The 22,500-nt window shown below is 40.5% G+C and overlaps 2 protein-coding genes across 3 annotated transcripts in view; both read left to right on the top strand.

The window, feature by feature from the left end:
* The first annotated feature begins 19 nt into the window (after positions 1 to 19).
* Positions 20 to 16,847, top strand: LOC307271124 (stonustoxin subunit beta-like). The gene is made up of 4 exons (XM_080054998.1): positions 20 to 77; positions 2,224 to 2,388; positions 14,390 to 14,436; positions 16,019 to 16,847. The coding sequence occupies exons 2-4, from the start codon at positions 2,237 to 2,239 to the stop codon at positions 16,555 to 16,557; spliced, it is 738 nt and encodes a 245-aa protein (XP_079911124.1). The 5' UTR covers positions 20 to 77; positions 2,224 to 2,236; the 3' UTR covers positions 16,558 to 16,847.
* A 600-nt stretch (positions 16,848 to 17,447) lies between these two features.
* The window catches only part of LOC307271123 (DDB1- and CUL4-associated factor 1-like), a 38,181-nt gene continuing 33,128 nt past the window's right edge, over positions 17,448 to 22,500 (top strand). For both annotated transcript variants that reach the window (XM_080054997.1, XM_080054996.1), the window contains exons 1-4: positions 17,448 to 17,586; positions 20,068 to 20,264; positions 21,492 to 21,568; positions 22,322 to 22,395. In XM_080054997.1, coding sequence (XP_079911123.1) covers positions 20,074 to 20,264; positions 21,492 to 21,568; positions 22,322 to 22,395 — 342 coding nt within the window. In that variant the 5' untranslated portion in view covers positions 17,448 to 17,586; positions 20,068 to 20,073. The remainder of the gene's footprint in view (positions 17,587 to 20,067; positions 20,265 to 21,491; positions 21,569 to 22,321; positions 22,396 to 22,500) is intronic.

Here is a 22,500-nt window from a genome sequence, read left to right on the forward strand (position 1 = left end):
AACGACCTGCAGGATTCAGGAGTGAAGCGTCTGTCCGTTGGACTGAAGAGTCCACACTGTAAACTGGAAACACTCAGGTCAGAATTAATCTGTTTGTTTATCAGTGGATCTTTTACAGGTTTTTTTCGATCGCTAATTCAAAGTGAGCACAACTGGAGCTATATGTGCAAAACTCTTACTACAGTCTACACTACCAACACTACTGTTATGTTGTCATTTACTGTAAGGATGCAACTCTCACCTGTTTATTTGCTGGAAAATTTGTATTATTGATGCAACTGTAGATCTTTGCAGATTGGTTGCACTCTCAACCCTGATTCACAACAGGGTCTATCAGAGCAGCCCTTATTTCCTCAGACATTACAGTTCTTTCTCTAGGTCTTCCTCCAATAATCTCCCTGCTTCTCTTCTCCCTCCACCAATCTGTCTTCCTTGGTCCATTTTCCCCCCCAAAAAGTATTTTTGAGCTTTCACTATAGGGGAGAGTGGCCTAAGTTGTGCAACTTTTCACTCAAAGTGACTTTAAAGTAAGGCCTTGACAGTAAAGTCTCCAACTCAAATATGTACATATATTTCAGGGTGTTGTGCATCCCTGGCAATAAAAACTTTGGATCTGGAATAAACTGTTGAAGAAATATAGCTTTCGGGAAAAAAAGTTGTCTTGTTGCACAACTTGCCCCCGGTGTGGTGTAAATTGTGCGGTTGGAGAGAATACCATGGGGTAAATTGTGCCATTGCTATATATCTCATAAACTGTAATGCAAGACAAATCCATTAGACAATCACTTATTTAAGGTGTATTTAAAGTAAATAAAGTAAATAGTTGACAAAGATTGAAGGACAATTTTCTTAAACAAGGCCTAGAAGATCTAATGGTTTTCCCTGCAAAGCTCACAATGACAAAGTCACCATCATCATCTTTCTCGCCATCTGAACTCTCATCAGTGGTGTCGTTAAGTGGAATTGAGATGTCACTCTCTTCTGAGCTACTGTAGACAATCACTTTCTTTTGGTGACCAGCGTATACAGCCATGCCACTGGCACAACTCTCAGAAATGTACTTTGCACTAGTTGCTCCGTGCTTGTGGAACCAACTGCCACCTGACAAATGTGATTCCCCCTACATTTCTGCCTTTAAATCAAGGCTCAAAACCCATATGTACACCCTGGTGTTTCCTCCCCATTAACTATATTACCTCTGCACTACTATCTGTGTTTAAGTGGATGTATGGGCTTTACGTCTTTTATTTTGGTTATTGTTATTTTACCTTCATTGTTTACCTACTGAATGCACAGTACCTACATGTACAGCACTTTGGACAGTGTTATAAATGAGCTTTTATAAATACATTTTACTTACTTACTTACTTATAACTCACCTAGGCCCTTTGGCACAAATCACCCCAATCCCAGAAATTTGGATAATAAGCATGATGCAACAATTTAGGGCTGACATCGTGCTAACTGTATAGACTCAAAATGTAGCATACCAAAGCACTAAAACATGTGTCAAATGTTTTCAAACTTGTCTATAATTGTTCAGACACAATAATCAAAAAACCTTGATCATGGAAATTTTACTTTGAAAGGCAAAACACAGTTTTTTGAGCTTAAATGTGCTTATATCTTATTCCTTGTGTCTCCCTTCTTTACAGGAGTCAAATGGATGGCTCTTCTTAAATATGTGGTCACATTTCCAATTTCTTCCATGGTTTTCTAGAAACAAGGGGTGGGACAACTTCCAAAATGCACAACTTAGGCCACTCTCCCCTATATACTGTATATTATATATTCACTAACAAGTCTAAAACAAGACACCTTCTTAGTGTTTCAGTTGAAATTGGAATCTGCTGTGTTTGAAATGCACTAGGCTAAAATCCATTCTGTTTTGAATGTGTGCTTTACAGTTGTGGCAGCAGTGTGTTGGCATTTGAACAAAGTGCTGGAAATCCACAGTGTTGTGCAGGCTGTGGTTAAGCCATGAGATAAGTGTGTAGAGTTTTGAGAACTGTGTTTAAGCAATGAAAAAAGAGCTAGAGTTTGGTCCACATGAAATGCTGTGCATAGTGTTGTCGCTCCAATTGTGGCCACTGTGGTTTAGCGATCGTAAAAAACTATAAAAAATGCTCGTCCAGCTTCTGACGTCCTCAAACATTTGTAGGATTTTCCCACTGACATGATTTTCTAAAATACTGAATTCATATTATATTTTTCTAATTCCAGTCTGTCAGGCTGTATGGTCACAGCAGAAGGTTGTGAGTCTTTGGCCTCAGCTCTGAAATCCAACCCCTCCCATCTGAGAGAGCTGGACCTGAGCTACAACCATCCTGGAGACTCAGGAGTGAAGCTGCTGTCGGAGGATCCAGACTGGAGACTGGACACTCTCAGGTATGGACAGACAACAAGAGCTCACACACTGCTGGTGTCCTTCCCCTCTGGTCCATCATGAAGAAGGACATGTGTTCTCTCTTATAAAACTGGTGTGGAGGGGACTTCCGGGATGACGTCAGGGCGAATGGAAGCATAAAGTGAGAGCTCCCAGACCGGTCTAATATAATCCCTCAAATTAAAATAATTACATACTTAAAAGTATAAAAATATATAATGCCAAGGGGGAAGAATCGAAAGGCGGACGGTAAAGCAACACAGATACCGGAGAACAACGAGAAACCAGCAGCAGAAAAAAGCAGCGAGGGCAGCAGCGACGAACACGACGCCATGGATAGCTTGCAAGCTAACATCAGTGCGGTGCATGCAGAGATAAAGGCTATTCGGTCGGATATGAAGGAAGATCTACACAGCTTTCATGACAGCTTCGCCAGAGAAATAAAGAGTGATTTAGCCAGCTTTAGAGAAGACGTCAATGGCAAGCTAAATGAAATTGCCACAGATTTAAAAGAGACCAGAAGCAGAATGGCGGAAGCGGAGGAGCGAGTGGCCGACATGGAGGAATGGACCACCAATGCTAAAGAAGCACTCTGCCACGCCATAAACATGCAAGAAAACCTTCAAGCAAAGCTGACAGATTTAGAGGCCCGCTCACGAAGGAATAACATTCGTATATACGGGATCCCCGAAGGCGCCGAAGGAGACAACATGCACGACTTTATTGAAAGTTTCATTCAGTCCGAGCTGTCCCTCCGTGATACTGAGCTTGGCATTCAACGCTGCCACAGGGCTCTCGGCCCCAAACCCCCGCTGAGGGGGTTTGGGGCCGAGAGTGTTTTTTGACGGTGGCCCCGTCACCTACAGCAGCGCGGACGAGGCGATGTCGGACCTGAAGAAGAGGGGGCTTGCAACGGACGGCGATGGAGAGGAAAGACGCAACGCTCCGACACCAACGGCGATAGGGAGGCTGAATAAAAATTCATGGGAGACGGTGAACGCCAAGCGCAAGAGTCAGACAACAAGCCAGGAGAGAGCGCAGAGTTTGCTCCGCGGATTCCGCCGTGATACCGGGGACACAAATTGATTTTCCTATAGGGTGAGATGAGTCATCCCCGCACGGGGGAGGACGGGGTAAGATTAAAATACATATATATTGTTGGAGCCATTATGTCACTCTTTTGTTTGTTTTATTTTGTGATATGTAGTTTTGTGTGTTACCACTGGGTGGAGCTTTGGGCTCAACTAAAGGCATATAACTAATCACCGGGCACGGCCAGGTGTGTGTGTTTTGGGGAAAAGCAAACCGTTTGTACCGTGGCAGCGTGTCGCCTTATGTTTGCTCTGGACCAAGTGATGAAATAAATGGGTCACAGCACTCAAACCAGAAATATGTATTAGACATTTATTATGAGCACCACATCACGCGTACGACAAGAGTTCTCCCACACCGCACCAATCAGGGCTAATGTAGAGCCGGTTGTTAGGCTTTACATTAAAGTACAAACGTGCTAAATGAACTCGCCAGGATCGCCATTAAACAGCTGATCGAGGAAGCCGTCGTTGGATTTCGCCAGCGCGGACACCATCGCGGGATTTCTTTTCAGTCAATTGGATCGTTTGGGATTATAAAACAGCTTCTACTGGCCGAGTAGCAAGGACTACGTACCGAGCCGTAACCACGGACTACCACCGCGACAGCGTCAATCCACCGGACCGGAGGGGTATGTGTAGCAATACCAACATGGCCATTTAGATATTGTGTGCACACATTTGACTGAAAATCCAATGCATTGGTTCGAACTGGTATTCAACAAATCTGTGGTTGGTCTTTCTGTGTTTAAAGGTGTATTCAAAGTGTTTTTGATGGTGATTGATTGACTATGGATGCTGAAACAAATGTGCAAAATGAGGGTAACGATGGTGATGAGTTCACCACTGCTGACACGCAGCCCAGTGGGGGCGTGGCCAGCGGTGACATTCCATCTGTCATTAAACGTGCAGTCAAACTAACACAAAAGGCATTTCTGGATAAACTGGAAACACTGCAAAAAACCAGAAAGTCAAAACCAAGATTTAAAGGAAACAGTTTCGCAACCACTGTTGCTACTTTTGAAACCCTTTCTTCTGAACAGTCCAGAAAGCCAACCAGGTTCAACGGCAAATAAGCACATCTGCAATGAACACCAGCGTTTGCATGTTTTGCTCTCAAGGTCACGCACTGGAGCAGTGTCCGCGATTGGAGGAGAAGACACACAGGGACAAAATAAACTTTTTAATGGAAAAAAGAGTTTGCTTTGGCTGCCTCTGCGCTGGGCATATTAGCAGGGATTGCGAGAAGCGCTTGACTTGCAAGGTGTGCAGCCAAACCCATCCCAGCGTCCTTCACATCAGTCAAAGGGTGAGAGCAAGCAACGTAGACGATATGCAGCCCAAGGAAACATCGGTGAGCAACGCAGTGGTCTCTTTGCAAACATGTGGGCATGCAGGGGCCGGAAAAACTGATGGGATTCTATCCATCCTACCGGTTCAGGTTAAGTCCAGCAAAGGAGACGCAGTCATCCAAACCTATGCCTTCCTTGATCCAGGCAGTACAGCCACATTTTGTTCAGAAAACCTGATGAGGAAGCTGAACATGGATGGTAGAAAAGCTCAAATAAGTCTACAAACCATGGGCTCAAGAACATCAGTTTCCAGTTACAGGTTGACAGGTTTGGAGGTTTCCTCCCTCACTGGAAAACGGTTCTATGACCTACCAGAAGTCTATACTCAGAAGAGGATGCCTGTAAGCACAGGTAACATCATCAAAGAAGAAGAACTGGCTAACTGGCCATACTTGGATGGTGTTGGTGTTCCTCGCATCCAAGCGGAAGTAGAGTTGTTGATAGGCACCAATGCCTCCAAAATGCTGGAACCCTGGGAAGTAGTAAACAGCCATGGAAATGGACCCCACGCTATAAGGACCCTATTGGGATGGGTTATCAATGGCCCCCTTCAAGGATGCACTGAGGAGCAGTGCGATAGTGGCCACCCTGCTGCCTCCGTTAACAGGATCTCCATAGAAGGGCTGGAGGTGTTACTGAATAATCAATACAACCATGATTTTAATGAACAAACAGCAGGAGACAAGGAGGAGATTTCGAGAGACGATGTCATGTTCATGGAAATCATGAAAGATTCAGTAAAGCTTCAAGATGGACATTATAGCATGAAACTTCCCTTTAAGAACAAAGGGGTTTCTCTGCCAAACAATCACTGTGTGGCCAAGCAGCGCATTCTTGGATTGAAGAGGAGGTTTGAGAAAAACGAAAAATACCACCAGGAATACTCCACTTGTCTCAGTGAGGTCATCAAGCAGGGGTATGCTGAACGTGTGCCTGAAGATCAATTGGAACGGTCTGATGGAAAGATGTGGTACATTCCACACCACGGAGTATATCATCCCAAGAAAGGAAATCTCCATGTTGTGTTTGACTGTGGAGCCGAGTTCAGAGGAAATTCTCTCAACAGTCAACTTCTACAGGGTCCTTATCTTACCAGTTCTTTGTTAGGAGTTCTAACGCATTTCAGACAAGAACCTGTGGCAGTGATGGCTGACGTTCAGTCCATGTTCCATCAAGTCCAGGTAGCCAAAGATAATCGAGATTTCCTGCGTTTCTTGTGGTGGCCTGAAGGTGATTTAAATCAGGAACTTGTGGAATATAGGATGACTGTGCATCTTTTTGGGGCAGTGTCATCTCCCAGCTGTGCTTGTTATGCTCTACGAAAGACTGCAGAGGATAACCAGAACAGTTTCCCTGCTGGAGTACTTGGCACAATCAATCGGAACTTTTACATGGACGACTGTCTAAAAAGCTTGCCGTCTGAGGAAGAGGCTGTGGAAATGGTTCGAGACTTGACAGCTGTTTGTCAAAAAGGAGGCTTCCATTTGACAAAATGGATTAGCAACAGTCGTGGTGTATTGCTTTCCATTCCAGAGAAGCAGAGAGCAAAGATTCTACACGAGTTGAATTTGGACAGAGACCAGTTGCCAGTGGAGAGAGCCCTTGGTCTTCATTGGTGTGTCGAAACCGACACTTTCAAGTTCAAGATGGCACTCAAGGAACAACCCTATACAAGACGTGGGATCCTATCGGTGGTCAGCTCAGTCTATGATCCTCTAGGATTTCTTGCACCACTCACACTTCCAGCTAAACTAATCCTACAGGATCTGTGTAGGAGGAGCAATGGGTGGGATGATCAAATTCCCTCAGCTCTCAAACAGCAGTGGATTAAATGGGTACAAGACCTGGAAAGAGTGACTGCATTCAAGGTAGAGCGATGCCTGAAGCCATCAGATTTTGGACAACTCACCCAGGGCCAACTGCACCATTTTTCAGATGCCAGTGAAAGCGGATATGGTACTGTGACATATCTCCGGATGCAGAACAGCAACAACCGTGTCCATGTCTCTTTCATGCTAGGCAAAGCCAGAGTGGCACCACTAAAGCATGTGACTATTCCTCGTTTGGAACTCACTGCTGCTGTTCTGGCTGTTCGGGTGGATACAATGCTTAGAATGGAACTACAGCTTCCACTTAACAAATCATGTTTCTGGATGGATAGTACTTCAGTTTTGAAGTATATCAGAAACGAGGACAGAAGATTTCAAACCTTTGTGGCGAAAAGGATCTCTACCATCCACAGAACAACCGATGTCTCTCAGTGGAGGTACATCAATACCACCCAGAACCCTGCCGACGAAGCCTCAAGGGGGTTAATGATAGATCATTTTTTGGCAAACCGAAGATGGATCGAAGGGCCCGAATTCCTTTGGAAATCCCAAGATACCTGGCCAGTAAGCATCTTGGATTCCAGTATTGCGGTTGATGACCCGGAGGTCAAAGTGGAGCTCACAGCTAATGCAGTGGTTGTCGAGGATGGACCAAATGCTACTAAACAACTATTAACCTACTTTTCTGACTGGAGAAGGTTGAAGAGGTCAGTTGCGTGGATGATGAAAATCAGGAGGGCTCTACAGGAGATGAGCCGTAAAAGAAAAGAACTGATGCAAGAGGATGCTGAAATCAATGGCAACACAATGGAACAGGAGATGCAACAGCCCCACGCAGTTCCTGGTTGCTTGGAAGAGTTCTACTGACATATCCAGACAGGAAAGGACTGGTGCGTTCTGCACAAGTACAAACCAAGACCAGCGTAATGGACAGACCAGTGACAAAGCTTTGTCTTCTGCAAGAGGCTGCAACATAAATTGCAAATAACCTTGGTAACCTCTTAAAGAGGTGTTTTTGATTTATTAGTTTATTTCATATGGTTTATTGGCTCCAATTATGTAAATATATGTTGAAATTGTTTATGCCATCCTGCCATAGACAATTAGGGGCCGGTGTGTTGGAGCCATTATGTCACTCTTTTGTTTGTTTTATTTTGTGATATGTAGTTTTGTGTGTTACCACTGGGTGGAGCTTTGGGCTCAACTAAAGGCATATAACTAATCACCGGGCACGGCCAGGTGTGTGTGTTTTGGGGAAAAGCAAACCGTTTGTACCGTGGCAGCGTGTCGCCTTATGTTTGCTCTGGACCAAGTGATGAAATAAATGGGTCACAGCACTCAAACCAGAAATATGTATTAGACATTTATTATGAGCACCACATCACGCGTACGACAAGAGTTCTCCCACACCGCACCAACCAGGGCTAATGTAGAGCCGGTTGTTAGGCTTTACATATATGTTTTCGTGGGACTAATGCTATACCTATGCTCAATTTAAAATAATAATAGACCCCCGTCTGGGAGTCTGCTAATACTGCCCTGCGCGTGTGCACTGAGCTGATACTCACTGTCAGATATTTCAGCTTGCACTGAAGAGGCCCTTTGTAAATCAAAGGCTTTCCTCTTCAAGTTAGATTTCTTTTTTTGAGGAAATCTGTTATGGAAGTCGATCTTTATGAATCCATGTTATTTTTTTCTAATTTCTTTGTTATTATTGTTCAGGTTCTAATGTTAAGGTCACCTTGGGTCTACAGTAAAGTGATGCAAGTTGTTTTGGATGTTATATGCTTCAACAAGAATATAGAGTTATAACACTAAATGTTAACGGGCTACTAAATCCGATTAAAAGGGGGAAAGTCATAGCGAAGATGAAAAAAGAAAACCAACATATAATCTTTTGGCAGGAAACCCATTTGGTAAAAGGTGAACATGAAAAGTTGAAAAAGCTAGGTTTTAAAAACACATTTTATTATACATATACAACAGGAAGGGCAAGGGGAGTTGCAATACTCATTTCAAACAAAGTGGCCTTCCAGCTCTCCACACAGATTACAGATAAGGAGGGGCGTTATGTCCTGGTGAAAGGGTTTATAGATTCAAAAGAGGTAACATTACTTAATATCTACAGACCACCAGGACAGGACAAATTATTGATTAAAGAAATATTTAATTTAATTGCCTCAGAAACTTCAGGCACCCTGATTGGTGGGGGAGATTGGAACGTACAGTTGCACCCCAATATGGATTCTACAAATCCATCCAAACAGGTTAATTCTGAATCATTATATGTAAGGAAAATGCTCAAAGAGACCGGTATGTTTGACATATGGAGGGAACTCCACCCATCTGCAAAGCAGTATACTTTTTTCTCCCACTCCCACGCTGTCTACTCGAGAATTGATTATTTTTTTATGTCTTCCTCTGAGAGACATAGGATAGTGGAATGCAAAATTGGGGTTAGAGATGTGTCTGATCACTCTGGAGTGTATTTGAGACTACATTTGGATGCCCAGCCCAGAAACACCATCTGGAGGCTTAACACCAGCCTCCTAAATGACCATCAATGTGAGGAATTTATTAAAAGGGAAATTAAAGATTACCTAGAATTTAATAGTAAAGAGGACACATCACCAAGTGTTTTATGGGATGCGGGCAAAGCAGTGCTTAGAGGAAAAATTATAATGTGGTCATCAAGAAAGAAAAAAGAAAAACAAAGACAAGTGACAGACTTGACTAACAAATTGAAAGCATTGGAAAATAAACATATTGAGCTGAAAGACCCCATTCTGTTAGAACAAATAAGTTTAACAAAGTTAGAACTAAACAAGATACTCGACAACCAGGTGGAAAATAAACTTAAATACATAAAACAAAGTTATTACGAGAATGGACCTAGGGCTAAAAAAATACTGGCATGGAGACTACGAAAACAACAGTCAGAAAGATCAATATTTAAAATCAAAAATCCCATTACAAACACAATGTGTCATAGACCAGAAGAAATACAAGAGTCCTTTGAAACGTATTATAATAACTTATATTCCCAACCTAATTTAGCAAATCCCTCAACAGTTAAACATTTTCTGGAAACTTTAGATTTACCTTCCATTGGTGAGGAACAAAATAAGCTCATAACACAAGAAATTACAAGAGCAGAGATAGACAGGGCCATATCTAGATTAAAAACAAATAAGGTACCAGGGGGTGATGGGCTGCCAGCAGAGTGGTATAAAATATTCAGGAATTCCCTGACACCTATGCTTTTAAAATGTTTCAACCATGTTCTTAGAGGTGGCGAGACCCCAGCATCGTGGAAACAGGCTATAATATCTGTTATACCTAAGGCGGGAAAAGAGAAGACTGAGTGCAGTTCATATAGACCTATTTCTGTCCTTAACATTGATTATAGATTATTCGCATCAATAATTGCAATTAGACTAGAAAACATTATTCCTGATTTGATTGAACTGGATCAAACTGGATTTATTAAAAATAGGCATACACAGGATAATGTAAGGCGTGCAATGCACCTGATTGATAACATTTGTAAAAGCAAATCAAAGTTCCTAGCGATTAGCCTTGATGCGGAAAAAGCATTTGATTCTGTGCGTTGGGAGTTCTTGTATTTGGTGTTGGAGCGTTTTGGTTTTAATGATAAAGTAGTGGGATGTCTCAAATCTATATACCACCTACCGACAGCGAGGATTAAGATAAACGGTAACCTCTCAGGTGTAGTCACTCTGGAAAGAGGATGCCGGCAAGGCTGTCCCTTAAGCCCCACCCTATTCGCATTATTTATAGAGCCACTCGCCCAAATAATAAGGGAAGATACTGAGATAACTGGAATTTCAATTAAAGGAAGAGAACACAAGATATGCCTTTACGCGGACGATGTCTTGTTGACCCTATCCGACCCCGATTTAAGCCTGCCCAAACTCATGTCCAGCCTTGAACAATATGGTTTTTATTCAGGCTATAAATTAAACGTAAATAAGACCCAAACCCTTTCTTATAACTGGTTCCCACAAGAAAATGTACGTAAAATGTATAATTTTAAATGGAAAACTAATGTTATGAAATATCTTGGTGTAAATATACCGAGCAACTTAATTGATATATATAATGCAAATTATCACCCTATCACGAAAGAAATAAAAATAGATTTGGATAGATGGGCTCCTCTAACACTCAGTATGCATAATCGAATAGAGACTATAAAGATGATCATTTTGCCACGACTGTTGTTTCTCTTCCAATCCCTACCAGTACAGATACCGCCTAAACAATTTACTGAATGGAATCGGATGATTTCTAGGTTCGTATGGCAGAGTAAGAAACCGAGAGTACGTTTTAAAACACTACAGTTATCCAAAGAAAAGGGAGGCATGTCTCTACCATGTCTAGAAGACTATTATAAGGCAGCACAATTACAATATTTAGTTTACTGGTGTATCAATGATTATGAAGCGAAATGGAAAGAACTAGAAATAAACCAACTTGATATCCCACTTCAATCCCTGCTAGGTGATACAAAGTCTAAGACCATTTATTTAGAAAAAATAAGTTCATTTACAATGGTTCCTCTCAATATCTGGTTTAAAGAATGTAAGAATCTAAAACTGGAGAGAAAAGCACGAGTGCTGAGATGGGTTGAACAAGATGATGATTTTAAACCTGCACAGCTGGACTTGAGGTTTAAACAACTGACCAGGAAGGGCATCACATCATACTGTGTAATTTCAACCAATACAGGCTTAGAAAGCTTCCTACATCTTCAAGAATCCCACAAATTAGACAGACAGGATTTCTACAGATATTTACAGATTAGGCATCATTTTGACAGAAACATTAAAATTGATGATGGAGCTGATTTGGATCTCATCAATGTTTTTATTGATGCTTATAGAGGCAAAATTCGTAAGAAATTGGTGTCAAAATTATATTCCTGTTTACAAAACTCCAAAAAACACTCTACACTTTATATTAAAACTAATTGGGAGAAAGAAGCGAACATAACCTTAACAGAAGATGAATGGTTAAATATATGTCAAATAAATTCTTCCACCACTAGCTCAGGCCAATGGAGAGAATTCTCATGGAAAAACACTGTACGGTTTTTTATTACTCCAAGAAGAAAGTACTTACAGACTGGCATAGCAGAATGCGGACACTGCTGGAGACAATGTAACAATACAATGGCTGACCACTATCATATATTTTGGAATTGCGCGTCAATCCAGCCCTTTTGGTTCGACATAATGTCAGAAATAAAATCTATTTTGGGCTTTGAATTCAATTTGAATTTCGGCACCGTATATTTGGGTAATATACCAACTGAACTTAACAACCAAGATAAATATCTTCTCAAAATATTACTTGTAGCCGGTAAAAAAGCGATCACCAAAAAGTGGCTTAACAAGGAACCACCATCCAGAAGAGAGTGGTCAGCAATTGTAAAAGAAATATACGAGATGGAAAAACTTACATTCAGCCTTAGATTTTGTATGGATAAATTTAAGAAGTACTGGTTAAAATGGTCATCACATTAGTAAGACAAGTACGTGCTCTACTAACACTATCACATGGAATGTACCGTTTGATTTATTTATTTTAATTTTTTCCCTCCCCTCCTACTTTTTCATCTGTGTTTGGTCTGATTGAATTTACACTGGACTTTGAGGCATGTGTCTTGGATAAAAGCCATTAAGACCCAACCACTTTGGTTTCCTATGCTGGATTGACTTCATTTGGACTATAAAGACTTTATCTGATCTGTGATGACATGCTGGTGACACTCTGATTTTATGTCCATCCCCTCTTAAGAACACTAGGAATGTAACCCGTAACGTATCTTGATTGTAGATGTGAAGCTTTATTATGCCCTTCCTTCAGTGACCTAACTGTTTTGTTGTTGTTGTTTTTTTCAATGTATGTGTGTTTCCCTAAAAGTGAAAAAAAATAAAAAGAAAGTATTAAAAAAAAAAAAAAAACTGGTGTGGAATATTTTGGAATCCCAGGATTTGATTCAAAATCAATTTCTCAATTCAATTAAAAAGGAGGATTTTAGAACAGGCTTTGTGCCAGGATGGAATGACTAAAGCCTTATTTATACTTCTGTGGCTGTGCACCTCTGTCTTCTCTGAATCAGAGCATCTCTGCGGCTCTGCATGGTCTCACACGCGTTACAGCAGAAGTATAAATCAAGGGCTGTTTAAAATGTCTAGAGACTATATATATATATATATATATTAGTGGTGGGCCGTTATCGGCTCTTATCGGCGATAAAAACAATATTGCCGTTAATCTCTTAATTCCACCTCCTGTTCGGCTCAGGGGAGATGGTTCCCTCCAGGGCCGATGGCTGTTCGCCGTCGGGGTGAACCCCCTTCCGTGTGTTCTCTGGTCGGGTAATAATAGCCGGGGGCCGTTGTTGACACTTGAGGAGCCTTTATTGCAGGAGCGAAGCTTCTCTCACACACCCGCCGCTCTCTCTCTCCATCACTTGCCCAAGACACAATCGGGTATTGGAACGCAGGGTGGGTGTGTGTGGCCACCGGTCGCCACGTGACTATAAGTTTCCAAGTTTTAAACACTTCTATCTCTTCAACGTCACCGTACCCGAATCCTAAATATCCCCATAGCAGACGCTATATTTCATCGGGGGGAAAACTTTGTTTTGCGCCACAGTTCAGCTTAGACTCAGCCGTAATGCTGCTGCACACACACACACACACACAGACACAGACACAGGCACACGCTGCATGACAGAGACGAGGGGCGCTACCAAAAAGATGAGAGGAGCGGTTCGAGCAGTTGGAGCGTTTAGAGACACATGCGCGCACATTTATTTACATAAAATCGCAATCGCAGTCATTTGTGCAGTTATGTAAAATGTTTCACTAAGGAAAATGACAGAAAAAGTAACGCACAGTGACTTTGATGAGTAACTTTAATCTGATTACTGGTTTGGAGATAGTAACGCGTTAGATAACTCGTTACTGAAAAAAGAGGTCCGATGCCGGTAACGCGTTACTAAGTAACATCTTGTTGAACATTCATTCATCACCAATTATCATAGTAGAACAGCTTCCTCAAGCAGTTTGTGATGCATGTTGGAAACAGGAGATGAGCCCCTGGTCTGATGCGCCACCTGGCTTGAGAAACACGTTCTCAAAGACTTACTTTGAGTCATTATTTAGGAGCACAAAGACTTACTTTGAGTCATTATTTAGGAGCACACACATATTATGAATGAATTCAAATGAGCCATTTTAATCTAGATTAATTCCAAAATTCAATGAGATTCTAGATCTAATCTAGATTAAAAAAATTAATCTATGCCCACCTCTAATATATATATATATATATATATATATATATATATATATATATATATATATATATATATATATATATATATATATATATATATATATAATAAATCTTTATATATATATAATAAATCTTTTAATAATATTTAATAATATATATATATATATATATATATATATATATATATATATATATATATATATATATATATATATATATATATATATATATATATATATATATATATATATATATATATATATATATATATATATATATATATATATATATATATATATATATATATATATATATATATATATATATATATATATATATGTGCAGCAGTAAGGACTCATGTTGGATAGAAAATCATTCTGACTGTGTTTCTTCCTCCAGGATGGACCACGGTGGAGAGCAGAGGTTAAAACCTGGTCTGAGGAAGTGTAAGTGTGGATTCAGTTTGACTGATGGAGACAACATGCAGACGTGTAATAAAACTTAATGTATTTAGGTACAGGTTTTATGCAGTTGTACTTTACCTGAGCATTTTGACAGTAAAAAATTATTTATTTGGTAATAGTTATTTTAATGCAAATTGGAATTTTGCTGCTTTTCGTTTTATTCGTTTTACTTTTTACCAGGCAAATAAATCTTTTAATAAGAATAAATAATAAAAACTTATAAAATAATAAATATTAGCAGAACATTCCCAGCTTCAAATCCTGCTTTTAAATGCATGATATAATAATAATCTAATATACAGTATAATAGTAGGACAGTCACTTTGACTGTTAATACTTTATGTAGCCTACATTTTCCTGATTATACTTATTCTATACCGTAATACTTTTAGAATCAGGTACTTTTTTAGTTTAGTTTAGTTTAGTTTATTTGTTTATAGCTTCGTGGACAGTCCCCTTTGAGAAGGAGCAGCTTTAGCCTATTTGGCTAATTGCAGCTGTAGTCCCCGGCCAGTTGTCAGTAGGCAACCTACAATACATAACAGTAAAAAAATTTAAAAAATACATTACATATATAATCACAGCAGGCCTGAGCAAAAAGGGGAAAAAGACAATCAAACATATTGCACAGAGTTGGAGCAAGAACAAACAGGCAAGCACAGCTGATGGCAAAGATATCAAGGCAGTTCATGCAACAACAACACAAACACGCAGGAGACAAGGGAAAATAGGCCACAAAGATCACATTGAAAGCACATAGGGCAGAACATGCAGGCAGGTAGCAGAGATGGAGCGGCAGCAACAATGACACATCAAACACACACATCACGTCTGACAGAAATGAATGTGTGCAGTTATAGTTGTCGGACAGCCATGTTTTAAGATGTGCTGTAAAGGTGGAATATGTATGTATTTCATTGATAGTGGTAGGCAGTGAATTCCAATTTTGTATTGCCCTAACAGAAAATGATTGTTGACCAAATGTGCTTTTTCTAAATGGGATTAGAAGGTCACCCCGTGTGGTGCTTCTGGTGATCTGATTGCTGCTGTTACGTTGGATTATGAATGATTTTAAAGGAGGAGGAGCGGTGTTATGCAGAATTTTGAAAACCAGGCAGATGTTTTTATATTTGATTACATCTTCCCAGCTCAGCAGTTTACGGTTATTTAATATAGTACAATGATGTGAACGGTTAGGCTTCTGGTCCAACACTTTGAGTGTTCTCTTGTAAAGAGTTGCTAATGGCTTCAATGACAAACTGTTAGTTTGTCCCCAGCTTGTCATACAGTATGTAAGATGTGACATAATCATGGCATCCATGTAAAGTTTGGCAACATTAAAAGTTAGGGAATTTCTAATATATTTAAAATTGGCTAAGCTAATACTTCACTCAAGTGGTTCTATAATAGGTCTGTATCTCTACTCTTACTCAAGTATGGTTTTCAAAATGTCACATCATTAAACTTTATAGAAATGAACAAGATCAGGACACAATCAGAGAATACACCCTTCAGGTGTCTGATAATAAACTGCTGCTGTGTTGTGTCTTTTTCTCTCCATCAGATTCCTGTGAACTCACACTGGACACAAACACAGTACACAGAAGGCTCAAACTGTCTGACAACAACAGGAAGGTGACACTGGTGGAGGAGCAGCAGCCATATCCTGATCATCCAGAGAGATTTGACCCCCTGGCTCAGCTGCTGTGCAGTAATGGTCTGACTGGTCGCTGTTCCTGGGAGGTCGAGTGGAGAGGAAGGGTTGATATATCATTGAGTTACAGAGGAATCAAGAAGAAAGGAACCAGTGATGACTGTTGGTTTGGATGGAATGATCAGTCCTGGTGTCTGACATGCTCTGATCGTGATGGTGGTCGTTACTCTGTCTGTCACAATAACAGAGTAACATCCATCTCCTCCTCCTCTGTCTCTAACAGAGTAGCAGTGTATGTGGACTGTCCTGCTGGCTCTCTGTCCTTCTACAGAGTCTCCTCTGACTCACTGATCCACCTCCACACCTTCAACACCACATTCACTGAACCTCTTTACCCTGGGTTTGGGTTCTGGAGAGATGGTTCCTCAGTGTCTCTGTGTCATCTGTAGGAGGGAGACAACTTCTAGTCCTGTGGTGTAAAGGTTCTGACCCACAATGCACTGCAGCAGAAGTTACATCACATGGACTGAGTCTCCCAGTGAAAACAACCAGCGATGAGACGGATATATAATATATAAGCAAGAGGCAAGATCAAGGAGCCATGTTAGGATGAAAAAGAAATTGTGAAAGTATGTCAAAATAGCATACTGCTTGCAAAAACCATATATTTTTCATGGCCAGATTCACAATGTTTCTTGTATTAATGCATTCTCTTTCTGTGTATTTGTATTGATTTCATAAAAAAAATTAAGAAAAAGTCACTTGGTCCTAATGGAGAATTTTCTTTTTATTCAGACTTGTAATATATATACTGTATATTGTGTTCATTATCAGTGTAACACTCAGCAAGATGCAGCAAAAACACTGCAAATGCTGCCAAAAAACTATTAAAAATGCCAAAAATTATTTCGTCTTATATCTAAAATACAGTAGGAAAAGTGAAAGGGTATCTATCTATCTATCTATCTATCTATCTATCTATCTATCTATCTATCTATCTATCTATCTATCTATCTATCTATCTATCTATCTATCTATCTATCTATCTATCTATCTATCTATCTATCTATCTATCTATCTATCTATCTATCTATCTATCTATCTATCTATCTATCTATCTATCTATCTATCTATCTATCTATCTATCTATCTATCTATCTATCTATCTATCTATCTATTCATTTATCTATTCATCTATCTATCTATCTATCTATCTATCCTTTGCATTTTGGACTACAACTCCCATGCGGAAGTTCGCCGTGCTTCGTCATCTAACGTCGCCTGTCATTCTGTGACGTAGCGTGCGGCCGCCGGGAGAAGTTTGAAAATAAACGTGAAACTTTTTTTTCTACCTCGCTTTAAAACCTTTTAATATCGGCGAGGGGTCATTTTAAACTCCCTATTCTGGTACAGTTTTAACGCGGGAATCTTTCTATACAGGAGGATTGGACGTGAGGAGAGGAAGCTTGTGTTTAAAGGTGAGTTTTCTAACATTTCATAAAATAAATGTCAGCTAGCGCCAGCAGACATGAGGCGACCAACTGTCAACACGCTGCTGGCTCACACACACAGACAGCGACATGTGTGTGCGTTCATACTTCCTAACTTTTACTTAAATGTAGATTAAATAGCAAGTTTTAGGCGGTGAATTTAGGGTGAAGATGTTAGCACAGTCTTGCTAACTGTCACTGTCATGTCTGAACGTCGAACCACACTCGGTGAACTGCTGGTAAGTTTGTACGGAAAAAAATAAGGACATATTACAATAACTAGGCTATCGGATACGTTTGGGTCATAATAATGCATTTTCACTATGTTTTTAAGAAGAAAATGTCTCATAAATCAGACTGTTAACAACATATTAACAAATCCTTCTGTTGTAACCTTCAGAATAGTGCTGAGAATGATTATGGAAAGTTTTGTTGACGTAACTGTTTTAGAAGTTGAGATTTTTGCTTCAGAGTATTGACAATAAACTAAAAAGATAGTTGAATAGGAGAAATATACAGACGCAAACAGACAAGGTTAAGTCAAATATAAAACATCTGAATGTACATTGTGTACCCTTTGATTTATACTAAGTACGAAAAGAGACGATTTGGAAGATAAATAGACAAACTCAATATTGACTATTGCTTGCTTTTGGTGAATGTCAACCTGTCCCACGTTGCTATACATAACATTACCCCACATTTCAAACAGAATTTTTATCATTTAAAGCATTTTAAGTTAATCTGTGTAGAGATTCAGATTTTAGGCGAGATATAGCAGGCTAGCACTGGCCTATTTTTTAGTTTTTTGTCTATTAATCTTCCATAACATGTCTTCTTTCATCTTCTTTCATTAGTATAAATCAAAAGTTCCAAAATGTACATTCATTCAGGTGTTTATTTGACTAAACCTTGTCTGTTTGCGTCTGTATATTTCTCCTATACAACCATCTTTGTAATTTATTTCAATACTAATTCTGAAGGTTATTACAGAAGGATTTATTCATATGTTGTTCATATATGATATATTTACTTAATGTAATAAACTACATTTTGCACTACTTTGCACTCATTAGTTTAGTCTTTAAAGTTCTCGTTTTAATGATAGTTTTATCTCAGTGTCATTTTGAAATGGTGATTTCATGTGTGCCATATAGTGATGTGATGTGTATATATACTGTATATTGTTGTTGTGTTCTGTGTTGACCTGCACAGGGACTGCAGATGGAAATTAGCAAACTGCTTTAATCTGGTATCTGTGAGATTGATGTTATTCTGTACATGGTCCCTGACAAATAAACTAATAAACTAAAATAAAACTTGTACATAGACATATTTAGTTTGAAGAATTGAGGTGTAACGTGTGATTGTGCAGTCTCCATTTTGCTATTCAGTCGTCTACACCTATATTACTTGTATTACAATATCTCGTCGTACACCTATTTTTGTTGTCATTATTATTAATTATTATTATATATTTATTTTTAACTGCATCTTTAACATCTTGCTCTCCTGATTGGATAAAAACTAGCCGGATACTCAAAATGTTATCTGGCAATTACCACAAAGCTGAATGACTGGAAGACTTGTGTCATGAACTGTGCATAATGTTTAAAGAGGACCTATGATGCTTTTTGACTTTTATGACCTATAAACGTTGTTATGATGATTCATAGTCATGCTTAACCATACTAAATTATCAAATAATGACTTACATGCATTTCGACGTATTCCCTGCTGACCGTCTGCGGTGTCTGTGCAGAGCACTAAACACTATTCTAGCCAGTCGAGAAGTCACGTCTTCAAAGCGGCTTGACGCTTTGTAACTTTGTGACGTCGCATGTAACTTGGTGTCGTCACCACGTGGATGTTTCCATGTATGGTAATGCTATCACTTCCCTGTTCGCGTCTGCCTCGCGACCTTATAGGTTCATGCTCACGCTTCCCGCCACTGAAAGTGTTCCGAAAGGAAGGTAACCAATCACAACGGAGTGGGGTTTGCAGGAGGGGGCGGGGGGAGCGGAGATGGCCGAAGCACAGGCATGCTGGATCGCCAAAATAAGAGAAAGAGCTTCCCGAAAATCTACATAGTTTTTTGTGATGTGATTCGTGTCAGGTTGCTCTATAGCAGTGTAAAACAAGAAATTAAGACCAGAAAAGTAGTATAATAGGATCTCTTTAAGTGATTGCTGTATGAATGTAGAGTGAATAAATATACATCTCTTTACACTCTCTCTCTCTCTCTCTCTCTCTCCCTCCCTCTCTCGCTCTCTCTGTCTCTCTCTCTCTCCCTGTCTCTCTCTCTCTCTCTCTCTCTCTCTCTCTCTGTCTTTCTCTCTCTCTCCCTGTCTCTCTCTATCTCTCTCTCTCCCTCTCTCCCTGTGTGTCTCTCTCTCTCTCTCTCTCTCTCTCTCTGTCTCTCTGTCTCTCTCTCTGTAATACTAACTTAATGTCTCTCTCTCTCTCAAGGCAGCTATGTCCTCCCCAGACGGGCAGCCCCCCCCTGGCCCCCCCTCCGTCCTGTCCTCAGCCCTGTCGGCCGCGGTTACCGCTGCCATGGCGATAGCGATGGGCGTGGACGCCAAGGCGGATCTGGCCGCGCTGCTCGACCAATGGGAAGAGGCGCAGCAGGACACCACGGAAACACTGGTGTCCATACTCACCAAGTAATAATGATAATACTAGCTTAATGTCTGTCTGTGTGTGTCTGTCTGTCTGTGTGTCTGTCTCTCTCTGTCTGTCTGTCTGTCTGTCTGTCTGTGTGTCTCTTTGTCTGTCTCTCTCACACACCACGGAAACACTGGTGTCCATACTCACCAAGTAATAATGATAATACTAGCTTAATGTCTGTCTGTCTGCCTGTGTGTCTGTCTGTCTGTCTCTCTGTCTGTCTATCTGTCTCTCTCTGTCTGTGTGTCCATCTGTCTGTCTGTGTGTCCGTCTATGTGTCTGTGTGTCTGTCTGTCTGTCTCTCTGTCTATCTGTCTCTCTCTGTCTGTGTCTCTCTCTGATAATAACTTAATGTCTGTCTTTCTCTGTCTATGTGTCTGTCTGTCTGTCTGTCTGTCTGTCTGTCTGTCTGTCTGTCTCTCTCTCTCTTTCTGTGTCTTTCTCTCATACTAACTTAATGTCTGTCTGTCTGTCTGTCTGTCTGTCTGTCTGTCTGTCTGTCTCTCTTTCTGTCTCTCTCAGGAGATATTCACTGATTTTGCACGAAAAGTGATTTTGACAACAAGCGTTCTACAGAATAACTGACTCCACCTTTTTAAAATCTGTAATCTAATCGTGTGGTTTTTATTGTATAAAACACAGATCCTTAAAGTCAAACCCTCTCTCTCTCTCTCCCTCTCTCTTTCGCTCTCTCTCTCCCTCCCTCTCTCTTTCTCTCTCTCTCTCTCTGTCTGTCTGTCTGTCTCTCTCCCTCCCTCTGTCTCTCTTTCTCTCTCTCCCTCCCTCTCTTTCTCTCTCTCTCTCCCTCCCTCTCTCTCTCTCTCCCTCCCTCTCTCTTTCTCTCCCTCCCTCTCTCTTTCTCTCTCTCTCTCCCTCTCTCTCTCCCTCCCTCTCTCTTTCTCTCTCTCTCCCTCCCTCTCTCTTTCTCTCTCCCTCCCTCTGTCTCTCTGTCTTTCTCTCTCTCTCTCCCTCCCTCCCTCTCTCTTTCTCTCTCCCTCCCTTTCTCCCTTTCTCTCTCTATCTCTCTCTCTCCCTCCCTCTCTCTTTCTCTCTCTCTCCCTCCCTCTGTCTCTCTTTCTCTCCCTCCCTCTCTCTCTCCCTCTCTCTCTCTCTCTCTCTCTCCCTCTCTCTCTGTCTGTCTCTCTCCCTCTCTCTCCCTCCCTCTCTCTTTCTCCCTCTCTCTCCCTCTCTCTCTTTCTCTCTCTCTCTCTCTCTCTCTACAGAATCTCTGAGCTGATTGAACGTGAAACTGGAGAATATAACAAAGCCGATCCCGATCCGTTTGACGACCGTCATCCAGGTTCATACATTTATACTTTACAAAACCATTCTGTCGTTTTGTTCCTTTTTCATGATTTCCTTTTACAGGCATCAGTAAAAGCATAGCCTACAGCTGTATTCAAACCTGCAGTGTGTAGAATTTTGGGTTTTATTTCCTAGCAGATTTTGTAGAAAGTAATTATAATATCCATAAGTACATTTAATTTAGTGCATAATAGCTGAAAAAAATGTTTTGAATTATGTTTTTTGCCCTTAGAAAGAGTCTCATATATGTCCATATAAGGCCTAGTGCCGCCATCTTGAAAGTGTCATAGTTGTTGGCTTGTATTTATTATTTTATTGAGCGATAATCGTGGACATTACTGCAGTGCCATAGCCTATAATGAATAATGTCTATAATAATACAGACGTTATTGATAGTTTTGGAACAGGTCTTTCTCAATTTACAACATGAAAATAAAGCAGCTTTGAAAATGTAATGAATTATTCTTGTTGGCCTACACTAGCATCACAATAACTGAACAGTTTAAATTATAAATACAATGTTTTTTTTCCCGTTGAAAATAAATAAATAGATTCCTCCAAAGCAGTAGCGGCCTTAGCTATGTTTCAACCCATTCAATTGAATATAAGAAAAAAAAAAGTGGGGGGCCTCACACTAGGTCTTGAAACGGGCCCCCAGATCGTTAAGGCCGCCCCTGCTCCAAAGGTCAAAGACAGTAGCAGTGTGGCTCTTCTGGTACCTAAGGATGTATTGTGTGTACTGTTTCAGGTCGGGCAGAACCAAACTGCATGCTGGGGCAACTGCTGAAGATGCTGTTTATGAACGATGAATTCACTAATGCGGTGAGGAATGCTGCTTTTTATTTATTGAAGTGTGTGTGTGTGTGTGTGTGTGTGTGTGTGTGTGTGTGTGTGTGTGTGTGTGTGTGTGTGCGTTAGGGATGCACC

Source organism: Ammodytes marinus (genome assembly GCF_949987685.1).
Source record: "Ammodytes marinus genome assembly, contig: scaffold_87, whole genome shotgun sequence".
NCBI classification, from domain to species: Eukaryota; Metazoa; Chordata; class Actinopteri; order Uranoscopiformes; family Ammodytidae; genus Ammodytes; species Ammodytes marinus.